Genomic DNA, 17,389 nt, shown 5'->3' on the forward strand with positions numbered 1-17,389 from the left:
ATTATTTATACTTCCCTTTCAGGGTAAAGTAAGTAAGTATTAATGCATGACTACCTTCCTTTCCAAACATCTTTAGAATATTGATGAGAAAAACTGGTAATTTTGATGTATTTAATGTCTACTGAGTGAGAGAGATCTGGTTTAGCCTTTATGGCAGAATATCAGTTTAGTAAACAAAAAGAAAATCATAAACTATAAAGCTCTGTGTTTTTATTAACAGCTCTTGTTGCTATTAAATTTTTTTTTTAATTATATCACAATAACTTGTTCACATGTAATTATACACTTTTACACTTACAATCTTGGGTTATTTTTTTAGAAGTCCACAATAACCAAATTACTTTATAAAAGAAAAGCACTCATTGTTTTATTGTTGTTTGAAGCTAACCAATACTTCCAGTTCAGGCAGGAATATATCAGTGGTGTAGCACCGCAGTACACTCTTTAGATGTGCCTTAGCCTGCCTCCTACATTTCGGCCCTGACTTGACACTTTGTGACAAGGAGAGCTGAGTCCCATCTTCCTTTCACAACATCCAGCTCTGCCTTTTTAAACCTGTATTCACTATTCTTCTTATGACTCAGCACTCTGTTTTTTCTATTTTGTTTTGTTTTTTTGCAGCAGTTGCCAGTGACCTAAGTTGCTTATAATTAAACTGAGATTTTTTTATGTGCTTGTGATTAAAAACAAGTTTTGTAATATTTATTAAAGGCCAAACTTATGAAATCTTGTGAAATCTTTTTTTCACAGGATGTAAACTTGAGATAATTAGAAAGACCTTAAAAAATACACAATTATGCTCCTCCTGATATAGACCTAGTGTTCAGTCATTTGCTCTTATTATCATCAATATCCTAGTTTACCAAACACAATTTACATGATATCCTTGTATTATCTGCTTCAGATTGCCTTTAAACTTTGTTCTCAAAGGAAACTGAGCCATGTGAAATAAAGTTCAGTCAGGATTTAGATAGCTGAACCTTTTTCTCTGTCTCTTGTCCTTAATATTAAATCTTGAGTAGTTTCCTTTTTTCAACAAAATTCAGTCTACTTTGGCATTAACAAATAATATCCCAAGCCAAAGCTCAAAAGGACTGAACAAGTGGGAAATATAATGTCCCCAACTTCCTCGGTTGGTCATGAATGCAAAGACGGCACGCGTCTACTGCTGCTGAACAGCACTCACTGACTTCCAGCCCACTCATAAATTACAAAGTAAAGTCTCTTCCAAGACCGCCTTCAGTGAACAGTTCATTGAGTAATGCTGGTTCCTTTGAGCACACCAGCTGTCAGTTTATAGAGTTTTTTGAATCAAGAATTTGTTTTAAAAGTAAGATTTGAAAATGAGACTTCTTGGATGAACAGAATAGATGTACAGTCATGGCCAAAAGCTTTGAGAATGATTCAAATGTTAATATTTACAAAGTCTACTGCTTCAGTTTTTATAACGACAATTTGCATATACTCCAGAATGTTATAAAGAGGGATCAACGCAACAGCAATTAATTGTAAAGTCAATATTAGCCTAGAAAATGAACTTTATCCCCCAAAACACGTTTCAACTTCATTGCAGCCCTGCCTTAAAAGGACCAGCTAACATCGTTTCAGTGATTGCTCCATTAACACAGGTGTGGGTGGTGATGAGGACAGGGCTGGAGATCAATCTGTCATGATTAAGTAAAAATGACACCACTGGACACTTTAAAAGAGGCTGGTGTTTGGCATCATTGTTTCTCTTCTGTGAACCATGGTTATCTCGAAAGAAACACGTGCAGTCATCATTGCACTGCACAAAAATGGCCTAACAGGAATGAGAATCGCAGCTAGAAAGATTGCACCTCAGTCAACAATCTATCGCATCATCAAGAACTTCAAGGAGAGAGGTTCCATTGTTGCCAAAAAGGCTCCAGGGTGCCCAAGAAAGACCAGCAAGCGCCAGGACCGTCTCTTAAAAGTGTTTCAGCTGTGGGACCGGGCTACCAGCAGTGCAGAGCTTGCTCAGGAATGGCAGCAGGCAGGTGTGAGTGCATCTGCACGCACTGTGAGGCGGAGACTCTTGGAGCAAGGCCTGGTCTCAAGGAGGGCAGCAAAGAAGCCACTTCTCTCCAGGAAAAACATCAGGGACAGACTGATATTCTGCAAAAGGTACAGGGAGTGGACTGCTAAGGACTGGGGTCAAGTCATTTTCTCTGATGAATCCCCTTTCCGATTGTTTGGAACATTTAGAAAACAGCTTGTTCAGAGAAGACGAGGTGAGTGCTACCACCAGTTTTATCTCATGCCAACTGTAAAGCATCCTGAAACCATTCATGTGTGGGGTTGCTTCTCAGCCAAGGGAGTCGGCTCTCTCACAGTCTTACCTAAAAACACAGCCATGAATAAAGAATGGTACCAGAATGTCCTCCGAGAGCAACTTCTCCCAACTGTCCAAGAGCAGTTTGGTGATGAACAATGCCTTTTCCAGCATGATGGAGCACCTTGCCATAAAGCAAAGGTGATATCTAACTGGCTCAGGGAACAAAACATAAGAGATTTTGGGTCCATGGCCTGGAAACTCCCCTGATCTTAATCCCATTGAAAACTTGTGGTCAATCATCAAGAGACGGGTGGACAAACGAAAACCTAGGAATTCTGACAAAATGCAAGCATTGATTGTGGAAGAATGGACTGCTATCAGTCAGGATTTGGTCCAGAAATTGATTGAGAGCATGCCAGGGAGAATTGCAGAGGTCCTGAAGAAGAGGGGTCAACACTGCAAATATTGACTTGCTGCATTAACTCATTCTAACTGTCATTAGAAGCTTTTGTTACTCATAATATGATTGCAATTGTATTTCTGTATGTGATGATAACATCTGACATACACACATGAAAACCAGAGGGCAGCAGATCATGTGAAAATATAATATTTGTGTCATTCTCAATACTTTTGGCCATGACTGTAAAACAGATAAAGAGGAAATCTGAAAAAGCTAAGGCCTCAACTGTCCGAAAATCATTACCAGTTCTCTGACACGGAGCAATCAACCTCTCAGGTTATGTGAGTCGCACTCACATGGGACAGGCTCTCTGTTTTCTGAGAGTGATACTGCAGTTTTGTTCTAAAGTTCCCCTTCCAGTCTGGTTCCTCCATATTGCGCTGCTGATAGTTATGGTCTTATACTTGTGCTAACAATTCGAACATATAGTTAGACTGATGTGAGCGTATATACCTATGTAAAACAATAATTTGTGATGCATGGGTTTTAAAGCTCACACACACTCAGTCAAAATGTGCTCCTGTCTGACTCTTTGTGTGTGGGACTGTCCCAATGTCTGTGATGCAATGTTACTATAAAACACATTACATGCTGCGATAAATGCTCTACCCAGGTGGCCAAACTCTCCACTGCCTTTCGCTGCAGGCACCAACAAACAGATCATCAAATGAGTCAGAGACTGGGATCAAGTTTAACGAAGCCTATAGTTTTGCAAAAGAAGAATTTCCCTTCATTGAGTTCAAATCTGAAATAATTCTTAAAACAATAGCTTGGTTGTAGTGAAATGTTCAGTTTGGTATTTTCATGAGATGAAAAGCGCTTAAAACATTTGCTCTTATAATTTGGTTTTCTTTTTATCTCATCATTCCATTTGTTTATTTTATTTCAAGGTTTTTTACATTTAAACTACAATTCTTTGAAGCTAACTAAGCACTTTTTCAATAAGTTGCTTGTCTTTTTTTTGTTGCAGTTTTTGCAGGTTTAAGATACTAAGAATGCTTTTTAGTTGAACCAGAATTGAGCCACCCTTAGAGTGGAGTGGAGTGGGATTCAGTTTGTGCTCCATGTGTTTGCCTGGTTCTTATTATAGCTGCTGTAGGTAAATGAGCCATCAACTCAGAAGTAAGTAAGCATACCCAAATCACTGGAAAAGCTGCTATTGCCATCCTTGCAACTCCTTTACTGCTTGTGGTAAGAAATGCAGACTTCACTCAATTTGGAAAATTGTAACGAAAAACACAGTCAGGGTGTAATCCTTTTCAATAGTTTCTTACACTTACAAACTATAATAGGTGACAAGACATATCCGATATATTAGGAAAAAGTGGCAATAACACAGCAGTGGGTCTTTATTCCTTTTACTATCAGTGGGAAAGCTGTTAGGACCTGAATTACTTCCCTTGTGGCCTTTCCACTGGAAAGTGGCATTGCATCAATGTTTCGTTTGCTACCAGCCAGAAAAAGTTTTTGTTATTGAATCAGTAACTTGCAGCACTGGCCTATTTTATGTTATATAAAATTCACTTCTTAGGATATTTGAATAGAAAAGAAGAAAATAGAAATATATTTGTGTGGAAATTTAGGTGTGCCTGCAGTAAAGTGAAAGGTCAACAGAATAATCCATATTCATGCTGAAGTTAATCAAAAAAATAGAAACAAGGGCAAATTTACAGCACAAAAAAATACTTTGCAATTACTAAAACTGACATACTCTGATTCAAAGAAGAGCACCACTGAGTAGGATCTTTAAAAAAAAATAATGAACAAAATGCACATGTATATTTGTACATATAAAACAGAAGACTATTTACAAGAAATTAAAAAAAAGTTTGTAAATAACAGCAAGAAAGTCCCGACTGAGCTTGTTGAAAGCACTCATGGTTATGAAGTCTAACATCTACTAGGAGGAAGGACCTACTTCAACACTCTTTTGTCCATCTTGGATGCCATAGTCTGTCAGTGAAGGAGTGGTCCATTTTGCAGAAAGAGTCTGCTCTGACCCTTCCTGGAAAGCACATCAGTATAGTGAGTCCAGTCAATTGATGAAATGGTAGCATCCTTTTCAGACTTACCAAATGTCAACGAGTAGCTGTCTGTACTTGTCTTACTCACTCTGTAGGCTTGGAATTTCTTAAATTTGGACATTTCTACAAACCAACCTCAAATTTAGAAATATAACATTTTACAATTTTATTTTACAATTGTGTTTCACAAGTGTAAAATACAATTTATTTTACAATTCCAACATTTATTGAAATATCCTATCATCATCTATCCCTAATTCTACAATAAGAACAGTTTTGTAAAGAAACCAAACTATGCACTGTGCCTGCATGCTTAAACATGTTAGTCAGTTCATCCAGCTCCCCATTCATATCTGTCCCAATAACAAATTTTGCACATTAACAAATTTTGCTTGATGATAAATTGTTCCAGAAGTTAATGCGATAAACAATAATATTGTTGATTTGAGACTATTTTATAAGTAATACTAACCCTTTTTTGAAGGACAATTTTGTTTACAAAAATTTCAAAATTAATTTTATTTGTTGTGTTGTTTATTTATTTTGGATATTTAAAAATTCTTTCAGTGTTAAATGTTCATTAAAATTTAAAGTTTACTGACCTATTAGAATGTGTTCTTGCATTATTATTTTGACATTGCCAATGTTGAAACCAAAGCACCAAATTATCCAACTTTTGGTAGAAAGAGAGATAAACAAGAGATAAATGATAAATCATGCCAATGGAAATCATTGACTTTGTTTTAATTTATCATGCAGTTAATTGATTTATTGATTATTTGGACATGTATTGGACATCAATTAATTTCTCCTGGTTGTTTAGACTTTCTGATGTACTGCAGAGTTGAGTAATAAAAGTGCAAAATCTCATGTAAATTTCATTGCACCCGTGATTTCTAAAGACTCAAATTACACAATACTGTATTTCCGTTGACTGGTTCTGATTAAAGATTTTAATAAGCATACTCTTATAAAATATAAAAGATTAAGTTAAACTGATATTCTCACACTCACAAGCTTATATTTGCCAATTAAAAACAGTTCCTTAAAATTGTTAATGGTTTTATTCATGAATCCGTGGTACCGTACAACAATTGTTTCATTTTAGGCACTCACATCCTGGTTGTTCTGCACATAAATGTTTCTTTTTTCCTGTCTCTGGATGATAAAAATTGGGACTGTGTTGCTCCTCTGGCTATGTCTGTTAACATTGTGGAAAATTGTTTTCTTGCACAGCATCAGGGTTTTCAGTGTGAGACATGTCTAAGAGATGGGTGGGATGAATCCCACTTGTAACCAGCTATTTCTCTTTGATCATTATTTGCCAGAAAACTGTCTTCTTCGCTCTTTCTGCCCTCTTGTTGCCCTGTCTTTGCCCACTGGCTGTTTTGTATCGCTCAAGTTTCCTAACTCCTTATTTCTTAGATTGTCATTTGTGAAATTAGCTCTGCGATAGAGTGTATAATGTTAACACAATTGTACAACTAGCCAGTCTGAAGTTTGAAATGGTACACACTTGTTTTGTTGCTGTTTTAGTCAGCCAAAGTTGAATGGAGAGAACGTCATCAAGTTCTAGTTTACATTTAATAATTTGAGCATTTATGACAAACAGAGCACTAACAGGAGCTTGAAGTGCAACCAGCGGCCACAGATGAACGCTTAATGACTGAAAACAAGTAATGTGTTTCTGTGCAATGATTTTTTTTAAAATGGGTTTAATTACTTCTACATAATATCCTCACATATTGATGTGCTGTGGTGCCGCCCTCTCTTCAGTATGCTGTTTCCCTGTGTGTAGGAAGGTTTGACAGATTGTCGTTTCTCCAACATGTCATCAGAGGCTCATTAACGAACATATTGTGCCACGAGATAGTGTGTTTGTGGTGTGGGAGCATATTTGCCTGCCTTTTTCTAAGGATACTGTGCGGTTTTAAGCAGTAAATGATTTAAATAGGCTGATTTAGCTTGCTGGTGGTGCAATAAGTTAAATAAAATATCCCAGATACAGAGATGTAATGTTTCTGTAAAACATGTAACCAATTACCGTATTTTCCGGACTATAGAGCGCACCATATTATAAGCTGCACCTACAATTTTTTTTGAAGAACACTGGAAACGTATATATACATATAAGCCGCACCAGGCTATAAGCTGCTGGTATCTCCGCCACTCTCGGTTTTCTGCAGCAGAGGGCAGCGTTCTAATAAATCTGCTAGATTTATTAAGGCGCAGCCCTCCGTCTGCAATGCAGAACCATGGTTCCGTTCATGCCGAGTTTACGGGCAGCAGCTCTATTTTCTTCCTGCACTGCCGGATCGATAGCCCTCAACTTAAAAGCTGAGTTTAAAGAAATTTCTCCATCGTGCCTAGTGCTTGTTCTAAATTAAAATTAGCACTTCCTTCTTTGAATTCCAATTTTGACTTCCAATGATTCACTTCCTGCTAAAGAGCCCCCTGGTGGTTGAAGAAAAATCCACAGAAAAGCCGCACCGGGCTATAAGCCGCTTGGTTCAAAGAGTAGGAAAAAAGTAGCGGCTTATAGTCCGGAAAATACGGTAATGAGTTTTAACTGCACAAATGTCTAAATCAAGATTTTTTTCCCCCTTCTATCCAAGCTAAGTTTGATTTTTTTTTTCTTACTAAGTCATAATCTGATACTTAGAAGTACATTAGTGTGAATAAATTCAGTGGGACTTTGAATATTGCCTTGAATATTTGTACTTACCCTGATAGTGTTGCTATAAAAAACACTTTGGGTTGTGCAAAACGGTCTGCTCAGAACCCTGTGTCCTTCACTTCCCCTTCATATTCTTTGCATTATAACTCAGATTTACGTGGGCGAGCCTCTTGTCTGTTTCCCATACATTAAAGTCTGACTGATGTGCTTTGATGTGTTAAATCTACTGATCCTCTTCAAAAAGCACTAAACTCAGTGTGCAGTGTGGCTAAACAATGATATCAACCAAAAATTACAACTCTAAGTTCCATCAATTGTACTATCATATGAAACGGCTCACAAATTGTCAAAAATTTCACTCTAAAAAGGTAGAATATATGTCTTGAATATTTTTTTGTGGGTTGTACATATACAATGGGTTTTATAACACTATCAAATTTTTGTTCATCCAGAAAAATAATTTTCTTTTCAGATGTTTTTCAATTCTAGCCAAGTGCTTAAACTGCAGAGGCATATTTAAATCCGCTGCCTAAGATGAAGCTGTCACAAACGCTTTACAAATAGCTTGTATTGCAGATTTTAAAACTACCGGTATCTATAAAACCTTTGTTCATATTAAAGCAATATGGCAGCCAGTAGGTAAAGATTGAAGTTCTGCCTTTAATCAGCGACCCTGATACTGAGCAGAAAAAGGCCTTGGTCATATCTCTTGAGATTGGAAAACCTCACTAGGCTCTATTGTTTCATCATTTCCCTTATCACGGCTTTTTTAAGCAGATGTATCAGTAGAATTAACAATGCTATAAAGGCTGCTTTCATGAGTGCATGTTGACTGTGAGTTATACATCTTATGGTGTGTTTTACTGTATTTATTAATTTATTATAATAAAAACACCTCACGACTTATATGTCTGCCTGTATGTTGAAATAAAAATGCATATCTGGGCAGAAAGCAGAAAATTCCCATGAAAGACTGTGGATGGGAGGCTTGAAATTGGTCTTGTGCTGTTTTTTTCCTGGTCTTGGACTTGATCTTAACCTTTCTGGACCCAGTCTTGGTCCATGAAGAACTGGCCTTGACTCCATGCCTAATGACAATTACTAATTTAATACCAAGAAGCAGAAGTCGTAGTTTTGGCTCATAAATTAACCTTTTTTATTCCATTAATTTCTGCATTTTATGGTGTACAAAAGACCCAATGTGCTGAAATATTAGCGAACTGGTCTTTAGTTGGGTTTGATTGCTGTAATACTAATGAAGATTTGCAAAAGATTTTGGAATTTTGATTAGAAGTTAGGCATCCTTAATATTTTCTAATAATTTAGAAGATGTTTGTCTCAGTTTTTATCATAAAGAAATTTTGTCTTGACTAAAAACTATCTTGATCGGAATCGCCTATGCACATAATAATTTTCCTATGAAGACCCCAGCTATCTGAACTTCTTGCATTAGCTTATGTTGTTACATCTTCCTGAAGTTAGCTGGTTTTCTGCCTTAAACTGCTAATAAATGAACTATGAACTGGTCCTTGCATGTACCTAACACAGGTTGTACACAGGAACAGGTTGGTGCTCTTATGCAGTTTGGTCACAGTGCATGAGGAAATGACAAGCATCTTGTCCAGTCTCCATGGTAAGACCCCGTTATCGCTGAAAAGATTACTTAGTTCCTTGGACTTATAGTAATGTAAACAGATAATAAATCATTTATAGCTTGTTCCCTCAAGACTCTACTAAAGACAAACAGGTCCTGAAAAATATAGCTTGTGAGATCCTGAGGATGCACAAACCCTGCGCCATGATGAACTGAGAATTTATCTTGGTGGTGTCTGTAAGTTCCTCCTGATAAATACCTCTGCATAATGATTTAAGGTAAAGTAATTTCTGCACACATGTAGTTACTTGACTAATTTGTTAGATTTGTTAAAAGTAGCAGCCTAATCTCCCCATTTTGTTTGCCATGCTCTAAAATTAAGCCTGTAGGCTGAGGGATGACAACAGGAAATTAAAGATATCGGTGAAATACTTGTGAAATACTGATTAGTTTTTGTGATGTCACTCTGATAACTCAGAAGCAGCAAATTGTTTCACAGGACAGTTTAGTTTCTTCCATCCAAGGTTGCCAATTCTGTGTGATGGATACAAAAGATGAATTAACCCTCCGAGACTTTTACAAGGGTTTCTCTCACTCTCCATCACTTTAGTGGCCAGTTAATTCAAGTAATCCTTTTCACATAGGGAATCCTCGAATCCTGGTCTGACTTATCTTTCCTTAATCATTTATTATGCAAAAGATCATATGTTCTAGATAAGTAACCAGATGAGATCATGTTGACAACTAAGATATTTTGTGATGCATATTCTACAATTCTTCTTGCATCTACTTTATGTGTAAAATATAATATTGCATTTCTGCAACAAAGAACGTGTTGATTTTCCTCTTTGAAAGGTCTCTCCTTTTAACATCATAAACATTTATACAGGCAATTGTTCCCATTGGTAGTCTATTTCTAATGCTTTGCTTATTCGTGTGATTTACATCGTTGGACTAATAACACAAGTCTTTGTGAAACTTCCCTGCTGCTTCATTCATAATCATTAGTGTACACATTTGCTCAAGTTTGCAACTAAAGCTTCTGAACTGCAGGAAAGTGTTCTTCAAGTGAGTGAGTGAAAATGAAAAATGCTGGTAATAAATATAATGGTAGGAAGTGGGTGACTAAAGAATGATTATTGCCATTTGTTTTTTGTGCACACAAAAGAGTTTGAAATCAGATTTTCTTTGCACTCCTCCCATTAAGCAAAAATCTGTTTTCCCAAATTAAAATACCTGTCATTATTCTTCACAAATTTCATTATCATGTCATCCAAATTGTGTCATAGCAGCCACATTTCCAGTTTTCACAGATGGGAAAATGTGCTTTAGTTTGTATTCTGATTGTTGCCAGTTGGTTTGCTTGTGTTTTTGGCCATTTGGTTGCTTTTTATTAAACCACCTAAATGACCACATCACTGTCTGAAATGGCAGCATCACACAAGGTCGTAGGTAGAACTGTTTATTTACACAAACAGCATAGTGACAAAGCATATTTTTACTTTCTTCACTGGAGATCTCTGGGTCTCGGCCATCTATGTAGATTTTTTTAGTTGTACTTAAATGATCTAACCTGACAAAGAAATTACTAATATCTCCTTATTTTTATTTCTGTCCTCAGTTGTCTTTGTTCCATTTTTTAAGATCTTTTTTTGGTTTTATAACGGTTGGTTAAAACTACTGTGTTGTGATGCCCCCCGAAGTCTTTGAGGGTGGAAAACCTTGCTATCACTCGTAATCTTTTGATTTTCTATTGGCTTGAAGTCTTGCCATTTGGTGGGATACTCTAATACGTTAATATATTTTTCGGCCAACCATGTGTTCTCCACTTAACTTGTGTGTTTTGTGTAATTTGCATGCTGAAACGTTAAGCCTGATGATGATGTTCAAAATCTTGCCATTTATGTTTTCACCACAAAGCACCATAGTGACCCCACCACCATGCCTGATTGTGGGAACATTGTTCTTGAGGTGGAAAGCTTCTTCTCCTTTCTTTACATCGAAGAGAGGCTACATTATAGTGGCAAAACAGTTAGTTTTTTTTTACCAACAATCCCAAGTATCTGTTTCTGGCCTCTTCTTTTTGTATGCTAAGCATACTTTCCTTTTTATATATTTATACATTTGTTTTGTATTCCCAACTCAGAAAACAGTGGCAGAGTCACGCAACCCTGACGATCGCTAGTTCAAATATGCAAACATAGCTAATTATCTACCAAAACAAAGGCATAATGGCAACGCAAACAATTTCAACCTCTAGATTGTTATTATCAATTTATGACCTCAGCTTGTTTTCTCTTTTTTGTAAAAATTAGGACAAAAAGATATTCTCATAAATGAAATCCTCTGTAGACACTTAACAAAGTCCTTAATTTATCCAGTGCTCAGTCCCATTTTCTAACAACTGGCCTTGAAGTCTTTAGTCTTAACCATGTTTTTTAGATAAAAAATGTCTTGCCATGCAGGTCCTTGAACTAGAGGTAAAATTTATGAGAATGGTTCAGTAATGTCCTCCTCTCAGAATTCAGAGGCTGCTGTCAGCTGTGCGGTTTGAGGTTTGGGGATCACTGTGACCTTCTCAGTGGTCTAAGAGTGTGTTGGCAAGGCATGACTGATGCAGATTATCATAGCTGGAGAAAGCCAATTACTGTGGTCATCACTGCTCCCTCAGGGTGTCTCTTGGTGGAGTGAAATGCATTACAAAATTCTCTGTGCACCCATCTGGCAGTGTTTTGTATTTCTTCACTGATCCTCCCAGCCTGAGTGTTAATAGTGCAGTCAATGGGACCCACCCGACCCTCGGAGCCCTCTCTGGCTCCAGCGAGCTTCTGCTCCACAAAGCAGGGAGGTTGTGCCTTTTAGAAAAGCGGACAAATTACAGTCTCCTGTGTTTGTCTTCTGTCTCTGTTCAAGACAAAGCCTTCTTTTATTCTGGTCCCTTCTTAAAGCTCGTCTCACTCAGTGTCCTTGAACGAGTGCTGAATGAATAAGTTGTGTTGCGGAGTTGTGGTATAGGAGACTCTTTTGTTGAGATTTGTGAACATATGCTGGCTAATCAGGAATTTGTTCTGCTTGGTTTTGTTTCCCAAAACAGATTTGCTTCAAGACCAGAGAAGCTGAGATCACAGTCCGCAGAGCTGCTTCTGTAGGATGTATAAAGACCACAGATCAGGTCGAGTCACAGGTAAAATGCCTTTTTTTTCCCCTTTTTTTTTTTAAAACCTCTGCACACGTTATTGTATTGAAGACCTCCTGCAGAGATTTTAAATGCTGAAATTTCAACTCAGTGAATTTGTATGTTTGATCTTTCCTTTAAGCATAGAACATGTAAAACAATCTTCTACAGGTATTTTTTCCTATCCATCTTGCATGATTGTACCTCACTAATCGGTTACAAATCTTCCCCTCTAACTATGGTTTTTTTCTACACATTTTACTTTTCAGTATACCCCTCCGTCTCCCACTCCCTATCATTAGAATTGAAAAATGTTCCTCAATCAATCAAGAGGCTTCTAATTTCTGATAATTATTCTGACTGGATGTCAGACTATTGTTCTGTGAAGAATTACTGCATTTCTGACGGCTTCATGCAGAGACCCAGCTATTAGGCATAATCGCAGCTTCAATGCAGTTGAAGTTGGTACTATTAGCCTTCTGTATCTATTCTAAAACTAGTGTTGGGGTTTGTTTTCAGAACATTGGGCTGCTGGAAAACCCACTACGTCCAGGTTTTAACCCCCTCCGACCTAAAACCAAGCATAAAAGAACATTTATTTGAAAGTATAGGAACAAAAATGTTACAGTTTGCACAAGAACAAAGATACCACTTTTAAGAACCAATTTATATAGTTCATCTGCAAAAATAGTGGTGGTAGCACCATGTGTTGGCATTATTCTGTCAGTAGTTTAGTAAGAAGACTAAAGCAGGATTACCTGTAAGGCCTTCTTTATACAGAAGAGGATTAGGACCAGTGGAAAAAGGGAATTGTGACTTTAAAAAAGTCTGAATTCTGAGATTGATTTCATAATTCTGAGAATAAAGTCACTTAGAGCCACTGGAAAAAAAGCATTTGACTTTTTTTTTTATGAGTTAGAATTCTTTAGTTTTTAGTCGCCCTCATCCTCTTCTGTATCATTACTTCTAATCAAATATTGTTGAAAGTTAAACATCGTTGGATGTTCCTGCAGAAAAATGTTCCCAAACCCAAATCAGAAATGGTTTTGGAAAATGATAATAGCTGGATAACACAAACGTTTGGCAATAGCCCAGGCTTCTGCTCTGTGCCTCCACATTCTGGTTAGGCGACCCACTGTTGATTTTTACATTTCTCTGACAGCAATTGAGGCATTTCATAAGAGACAACATCTCAGGAATGCAGCAAGAGATATTTTCACAAAACAAATATGTTTTTTCATCCAAAGAAAATAAAATAGTAAAAATTTCATTCTGAGAACAGAAATGGTTTCAGCATTTGCAGAAATCATTTTTCTATACTCAACAAATAAACAGAGCCTTTCAAAATGTCAGCTCAAACTTGAATGTACAATCACTGGCGTTTCATCAGGTTTCAATAAAGGTGGTTCTTGATTCCTTGAATACATTTCTTACATAGAAATACTCGACAATCTACATCATAATTTTATTTTTGGTAGCTTGTTCACATAAGGTCCAGAGCACCATTGTCTCACCTCAGCCTGCTCTCAGCTCAGTCACCTCATTATAATGCCTCCATATAAGCGGTAAATGTGATTCAGGACTATATTGGGTTTTTTCCTGCCATTGCACATAGCCTTACACAATGAGTGCTCAACACAGGAGAAAAGATAATGATTTCCATTAAACGCATAATTAGTTTTTATACAACCCTGCTATTCGTTGTGTGTGACATTAGGCATGATATTACTATCTTTCACTAAGTATCTGTTATTGTAATTTTGGAAACAATGGGATCCTGCAGCGCATTGTGTGAAAGTAGAAAGTGACAGATTACTTTGGAGGAAAGAAGCAGAAAGCAGATAAAAAGATGTTTCTTTATGCTAAGCTTTGGCCAATGAGTGTGTCCTCCCCCTTTACTCTCACACAGTGCAATATGCAGGTCAGTTAGGTGATAATGAATGCTGTGTTTGATACTCAGCCTTCCTCCTTCCCACCAGCATGTCTGCTTTGCTCTCTCGGTTACATTCTCAATAATTTCTGCACTCTTACGTTAGCGAGTCGGACTTCAGTCAGTTTAATTATCTGGCCTCATCTGTTCAGGAGCGTCTCACAATAGAACTGTGGGTAAAAAGTCGGGAAGGGAGCCAATGAAATCAAGCTTTGTCTCTTTGTTAATTAAAAAAAGCTAGAAAAAAAGTGATCTTGGTGTGAAATCAGGTTTTGTCAAAGATGTGACAAGAACAACGTCTGGTAGGCATATAAATCTTTCCGTTTTCTGTAGCATGAAGTAACGATGTTTTCAAAATGCATGACCGTCTATTATGTCCCTCTTTTTTGTTCAATTTCACAATCCTTTTCTTTGTCTTTTCTGTGTGTTTTTACATTTGTACAGCACACGTAACACCACCAGCAATCAAACAGCTTAAAAACGACCCACGGGAAATATGTACGTGTCATTTGTATTTTAAGATAACTTCTTTTTTGAACCAGTTGTTTCTGAAAGTTGCACCATTTAAACCCTGCAGATAGTGTTACATAAAATACAACAACATCCAAAGTGCTGGACATTTCAAGGCGGATTGTCAAGTTTTAAAATTTAAGGCAGCATTGGTAAGCGCAATCTGGATTATGTCTTCTGTCTGTGGAAAGATGTTAAGAGTTGATATTTTAAATTTAAAAAAAGTTCCAGTAGATTCTGCTTGTTGGATGTGCACATTTGATCAAGTATCACATTTAATTTGAAATAATTTTAGACTTCACCAACTATTTGTAGCACTCTCATCAGCATATTTAATTTAAAGTAAATGGTTGTGAGCAATGACTACGGTGTCTTTTTTTTATTTGTTCTACAAAGTTTTCTTTAGTCTTGTGGAGATAAAAGAAAAAAAAAATATTTCACCACAGAAGACTAAATTTCCATCAGAATCCCTTGATTAATTTCACTTATTTACCACTACTAATATTATAGTTGCTATTTTTTTCTTTTCTGTTTCTTTTAATCTCTCCTATGAACCAGGACTCTGCATCTTTAATAAAGCTTGAATTGAATTCTACAAAGAACTAGAGTATTCTCTGATGTCAAAAAGTTATAAATGTGCAAGAAAAAGTAATTTCCTTGACTAAAGTCATAAATGTATTAACATTAAGATATTCTATGACACTGTGAAGTCAGAAATTTGCATGAAGAAAACCTGCGGTTTTCTGATATTATAAAATCAGGCCTTTTCGACAAAAGTGACAGAAGATTGAGGTGGTAAATTTAAAGAGATGCACATCTTGACATTTTCCAAAGTGTTAGTGATAGATCTGGGCTCTTTTCCTGCATTTAGAATGAGATCCAGAATACACACATCAGACAATGAGGAAGAAGCTGCAACATGGCTGCTGTTAATCCAATAATCATATGATTTGATCATTTGTAAGATTTCAACTATCAACTATTACTATCTGAAATGTCAAGCTGTAAAAAAAAGAAAAGAAAGAAAATAAATTTAGTTTAAAAAAAACAGGTTGAGATAAAATAAACAAATTTTACATTTTTAATTAAGACAGCCGGTATTGATTCTCACACCAGTTTGGTTCTCTCCCTTGACATGCAAATGTTTAGTGTGTTGTTGCAATTTAGGCCCAAACTATTTGTAAATTCATGCTTGTCAAGTCACTTAATATTTCTGAAGAGTGGCTTGGTTTTCCAAACAGTTAATGCTTCTTTTCCTTGGAGGTTGCGATCAGATTCCGTCACTAGTCCCTGACCTTTGACCCATAAACTCTCCACTCTAAGTGACTGTGGACTATGTGGCTATGGTAAATTGCCCATTGTTGGGTTTCAGCACTGTTAGTTGCTCTTCAGCAGAAACTTCTTAGTGAAAACTTTCTCCCATAAACTGATTTTGCTCTCATGGGAAATTTTTGCTGCATTTAAATGTAGTGTGTTACAGTTGTAAAGCTAACAAGCCAAATGTTTAATTTTCTCTACTTGAAACTATTTGGTGGGTGTAGTTTTCAAAATGAGTGATTGTCTGACCCTGTGGGATGGTAGAGCACTGCTAACAACATTTCCCCTGTGCAGAGGGGTTAACGCTTGTTTTGCACTCTGTGTGAGACCCATTTCCATCAATATTCATGCAGAGGGGGAATTTCTCCTGAGGAAATCCTGGCCTCTTTTCAGCTTTAGCCTAATCTTGTTCTCGGAACAGATTCTGCTGTCACCAGGACACCTGCAGTAGTTTCCTTCACCACTATTATAACGAATACTGAGGCAAATAAAGTTTTCCCTCTCAAAACAGTTGGGCTAAACTTACTTTATTACTTATTGGAAACTCATTACACTTATCCTCCCAGGAAAACAGCTGTATTATACTATGAAATCCACCTGGGGAGTCACCTCTACCTTTCTTGTCTGGATCATCACCTGCTAGCAATCAGTCAGGCTGCAAGGATGTGAGATGAGAAGAGGCAGAAGGAAGAGCTGGAGGTTTGTAATTAGAAAGAGAAGGTCAAAGACAAACTTATGAGAACGGTCTGAGATAGAGACGTCTTCCCTAACCTGTGGGATTTCTGCATTGACTCTTGGTTCATTCTGTACAGTGAAGTAAATGATATTTATTATGAACTCGTTATTTATTGATCTCTAAATGGAACCACAGCGAACACAAACTCTTTAAGCTGCTGACCAGGCCCTCCGTTAAAAACATTTCCACCTGAATTTTGTAATTTTGGAGAGGAACTCTACATTTTTGTTCTTTACAAAATTAAAATTTATTGGTCTTTGAGAGGATGACCTTGTGTGTCAATATATTACTTGAAAGTGGTCATAAAACGACAATATCATTGATTACTTCAATAATTACTTTGACAATTTATCGTACAACAAAAGTTATCATGACAAACCCAATGCTTTTTTTGCAATACATCCATCGCTGCCTACAGTCAAAGCCTCACAAGCACAAAAATAAGTTTACAGCATACAATCTATTGTAAAAGGCTATATTGAGTGCTCAGGATATTAATAAGTGCTATTGCACCTGTATGGACTCTAATACTTACAGCCATATTTTCAAATATATTATAAAACATTAATTAATTGCCATTAATTATCAACATATTTCAATAAAAAACCTGATCACCTTCAGTTGGTACACACCTCGGCAACTAAACATGAATTCATATCAAATTATA

At 36.7% G+C, this 17,389-nt stretch overlaps 1 protein-coding gene across 3 annotated transcripts in view; it reads left to right on the top strand.

The window, feature by feature from the left end:
* enox2 (ecto-NOX disulfide-thiol exchanger 2) overlaps positions 1–17,389 on the top strand; it is a 196,260-nt gene that overhangs the window by 29,022 nt on the left and 149,849 nt on the right. For all 3 annotated transcript variants that reach the window (XM_044127161.1, XM_044127158.1, XM_044127159.1), the window contains one exon: positions 12,149–12,238. In XM_044127161.1, coding sequence (XP_043983096.1) covers positions 12,205–12,238 — 34 coding nt within the window. In that variant the 5' untranslated portion in view covers positions 12,149–12,204. The remainder of the gene's footprint in view (positions 1–12,148; positions 12,239–17,389) is intronic.

This window comes from Gambusia affinis, linkage group LG09, assembly GCF_019740435.1.
Source record: "Gambusia affinis linkage group LG09, SWU_Gaff_1.0, whole genome shotgun sequence".
Classification (NCBI taxonomy): domain Eukaryota; kingdom Metazoa; phylum Chordata; class Actinopteri; order Cyprinodontiformes; family Poeciliidae; genus Gambusia; species Gambusia affinis.